The sequence below is a fragment of the Cariama cristata genome, unplaced genomic scaffold, assembly GCF_000690535.1.
Source record: "Cariama cristata isolate BGI_N322 unplaced genomic scaffold, ASM69053v1 scaffold31234, whole genome shotgun sequence".
NCBI lineage: Eukaryota > Metazoa > Chordata > Aves > Cariamiformes > Cariamidae > Cariama > Cariama cristata.
This window is the reverse complement of record NW_009611763.1, coordinates 6,593-10,595: the sequence shown is the minus strand read 5'-3', so window position 1 is coordinate 10,595 and position 4,003 is coordinate 6,593. Positions and strand designations below refer to the sequence as shown.

The 4,003-nt window shown below is 62.2% G+C and overlaps 1 protein-coding gene across 1 annotated transcript in view; it reads right to left on the bottom strand.

Moving 5' to 3' along the window:
* Positions 1-1,688: 1,688 nt before the first annotated feature.
* Positions 1,689-4,003, bottom strand: part of LOC104160279 (glycine receptor subunit alpha-4) — a 6,574-nt gene continuing 4,259 nt past the window's right edge. Inside the window, exon 8 of the mRNA XM_009698370.1 lies at positions 1,689-1,976. Coding sequence (XP_009696672.1) covers positions 1,689-1,976 — 288 coding nt within the window. The remainder of the gene's footprint in view (positions 1,977-4,003) is intronic.

Genomic DNA, 4,003 nt, shown 5'->3' with positions numbered 1-4,003 from the left:
AACTGCCCTGTCTATGAAATGGATGCATGCAGCTGAGCGCTCTGCGCGGTTTGGGGGGGCTGGGTAGGGGGCAGGGGGCACAGGGCTTTGCTCCTGGCGAGTTGTGTGAGGGAGAGGGTGATGCCTGCCCAAGCAGGGGTGCCAAGGGCTGTGGCAGGGGCTTCTGCCTGGGTCTGGCTTCAACAGGCAGTGCTGGCCTCCTGCCCACATCTCCCTGCCCTGCAGGGTCCCTTCTACCATGATGGGCAGGTCACCAGGGTCCTCGCTGTGCCATCGTGGCACCACAGCCTCCAAGGAAAGGGGCAAATCCTGTTTCCATCCTGCCCTGCCTCAAGACCCTGGGTCCTCTCCTGTGCCCAGGGTCATGGGAGGATGGACCCCGCCAGGCTGTGAGCACCCCCGGGCTGGCTGTGAGCAGGGGGAAAGGAGATCATCAACACATTTCTCTCTGTAGGACCTACATAAACGTCACCTACTGCCTTTATTTCCTGTTAAGCACGGAGGATATCCAGGTCTGGAGGGCTGGAAGCCTTGCTGAGCTTGTCCTGTTGAGGTTTTGAATGCTCTCCTCTCTGGTGGAGGAGCAGCGGGGGGTGAACCTGCTCAGGAGACCCCGTGCCTGGGCACTGACGTGGGGAGAAAGCTGGGGAACTGGGCGGTTTTCACCTCCAGCTCTCTGCTGGCACTGTGGTGCCGTGGGAACGCAGCAGTCTGGGGATGCCACCGCTCATTCTGCTCCTCCAAAAGGATTGGTGAAGCTGCCCCCACTATTTTCATCCTGAAAAATCTCCCTCGGAAAACGGGCTGTGAGCCCTGCCCTGCAAGGAGTGCAGTGCTGGCTCTCTGGTGCAAAGTAGCTCCCATCTGTAGCTCCAATGGTCGTCTGCGCCTTCACCATCAGGAGGACCGGGCTTGCCTGCTGCTTGCCCCAGGGCTGGCGTTTCCTGGGAGGAAACAGAGCGTCCTGCCCAGCGTCCATGTCACAGTCCTGCCTGTGGCCATGGGCACCATGGGCAGCTCTGGGCCCCGCAGGGAGGGGAGCATCCCCAACTCGCTGCTTTGCTGTGCGTTGGAGCTGGCTGGGGTCTGGAGGGGCCCTATCTGTTGCTGGGCTGGGGGTTATGGGGCCATAGCCAGCACCCCGCACAGTCGGGGTGCAGGCAGGAGTGCTGCCGGCTCTTTCCTGCGACTGAGTTCCAGGCCAGGGGAGAAGAGAGGACTGCTGCTTGTGGCCCATGGCTCAGTGATGCAGCCTGGAGAAGCAGCAGCCTGACATGGAAAGTACAGAGAGAGATGGAGGGTGTTTGGCTGGAAGGTGGTGTTCCCTGGCCACCAGCTGTGCAGCATCCTAAAGTACCAGGGGCTTCCCTGTGCCATGGCCGTGCAGCATCCCTGTGTACCCAGGGCTCCCCCCGGCAGCACAGCATCCCTGGGTACCCAGAGGTGACACCATGCAGGAAACTGGAGGGGTTCCTCTCTCCACCTGACTGTGGGGACCTGAGGTTGCTGATCCTCCCCCTTGGGTCCCCAGCATACGAAGGGACATGGTGCCTGCCACAGGTCCAGGCTCCGAGGCCCAGCCCAGATGTGCTGCTGCTCCAGGACAGAGGGAAATGTTCTGGCTGAGCAAGTTGCACCCAGGTGCGCTGGGGGGGTCAGACCGAGAGGCAGTCATGCTTTTCTGGGCCTCAGGGCACCGAGTGGATGTCCTCTGAGCGCAGCACTTTGTAGATGACCCAGTAGAAGATATTGAAGACCAGGAAGGTGAAGGGGAAGACTGCTCGGGAGATGGTGTCGATGCGCTTGGCCCGGTCGATGTAGCACCTGCAGAGCCTCTCCCCTTCCCGCAGCAGGACGCTGGCTGGGGGTGGGTTGTAGATGCCAGGGCCCTCCCCAGCCCTGTCCTTCGGCTGCAGGCAGTGGCCCAGCCCATAGCCTCGCAAGTAGAAACGGCTCTCACGGACAAGCTCTTCCTCCTGGCAAAGGGAAAGGCTGTCAGCCTGGGCACCCTGTGGACACCAATGCTGCAGGGCGAGCAGGCACTTGTGGCTGCATGTCCTCTACACCCCACCATGCCGGGCGATACCGTCATGGAAGTGCCCGGTGCAAGGTTAGGTGCTTTTTCAGAAAGCTCGAAGCGTGCGTGAAAAAGCACAGGGCTGGCAGGCTGCGGGCAGAGGCAGGCAGCAGTGCACACAGGGTGTGGGGGCGAGCACTAACTGACCGCCTTGTCACCTGGCATGTGTTTTAGGGGACATCAAAGGGCAACCCCGACCCTAGCAGCCTGACACTGATTCCCCCGGCCCCCTCTCAGGGGCTTGGGAAGCCCAGCTCTCCAGCAGCCGGGGAGGATGAGGGTGAACTGGGAGGAGGGGAGATGGGCACATGGGGGTGCAGGGTACATTGTGGTGCAGGGAGCTTAGGGGTGCAGGAAGGTTGGGGGTGCAGGCACTGCCGTGGCAGCTGTATTTGCTGTGGGGTGGAAGCCCGTCTGTGCCGGTGAATAGGAGGGGGCAAGCAGCTTGCTGTGGCAAAGCTGGGCAGGGATGCAGGAGCATGGCTACCATCAGGGCTTACAGGGCCTCCCAGTCCCTCCAAGGGCCCAGACCCCCATTTCTCCCCATGGCTGCTTGGCAGAGGCTGCCCGGTGCAGCAGAGGAAGGCGGCTGAGAGCGCTGGACTCCTTGCTGGTCTCTCTGCCCTTGCCCAACCCTGTCTCCCACCATGCTGGTGGGGGGGCTGCAGGGAGGGCAGTGTGCCCGTGGGGCTTCATGCCCATGATCAAGCTTGCAAAAGTGCCGTGAGAGCTGGGTGCCTACCCTCACCCTCGCGTTGCAGCCCACTGCCATCATTCATGGACCACCTTGTGGCCCCCTCGGGTGCCAGGCAGTGGTGCCCACGGTCCTCCCCACCGTTAGCAACTCGCCTCATCCTGCTCTTTTATCCTTAGATGGGGTTGTGTGTGCAAAGATTTGGTGATGGACCAGCACATACAAGCCCAGGCTGCATGTCTGGCTTCTCACTGAGCCCCCAGGCCACTCATTTGGTCTCTGTGGCTCATACCCCTCTGCCCTGCCGGTGCCTTATCTGGGTGCAGTGGGTCTCTTCTCCCAGGGCATGGTGCAGGCCAGCCCCTCGCCTCGCACCATGCCCGCACACAGCCCAGGTGCCGGATCCCAAACGCCATCTCTGACCGGCACTGCCCTCCAAACCGCAGACAGCAGCCTCCTCGCTGAGGTCAGCCTGCACAGGCGCTCAGCCGGCAAGGGGGCTCTCATGTGGAGAGCTTGCACCCTGGCATCTTTATTTAACTCAGCAATCTGCCAGCTAAGCAAGATTTCTTAGTGGGAAGAGCAGCAGTGGCTCAAATTGCTGACAGTAGTTCTCATTTGCAGCAGAGTTTTATTCCCCTGCCCCAAGCTGAGTGCTTGCAGCCGCCCCAGGGGATGTGGTGATGGGGAGCCGGGGTGCCCTGTGTGCCCTGGGCAGCAGCAGTTTTTCCCCCAGTGGGCCCAGCCAGGGCACTGGGGGGAAGAGATGGCAGACTGGGAGTGCTGGTCCCCCCAGCTGGGTCCCTCTGGGCTGGAGCATCCCCAGGGTGCTTACTGGGGGCTGAGGCTGGGGGCAGGGACCTCCCTGGGCTCAGCTGTGCAGGGTCTGCGGGAGGGATTTGCCATCGGGCTGTGACACCTGGGCTGGACTATGTCAGGCAGCACTGGCGTGGGAGCTGTGGGGAGCGAGGCTCTGCTCCAGTTGCTGGGGGGAGCCGGGAAGCCTTTCCCAGCATCCAAGGGCTGATGATGGCAGAAAGGAGGCTTGGGACAGCCCGGCTGGGAGGGGAGGCAAGGATGTACCAGGCCTGAGCTCCTCCCTGGAGCTGCGGTTGTCCTCCAGCATCTCCCCACCAGCCTGGGAACCTGCCCTGCCCCATCATTCCTCCTCATGCCTTGAGCTGATGCCCTGAGCAACTGCCCCTGCTGGAGTTACTGCAGGCAGCCGTGAG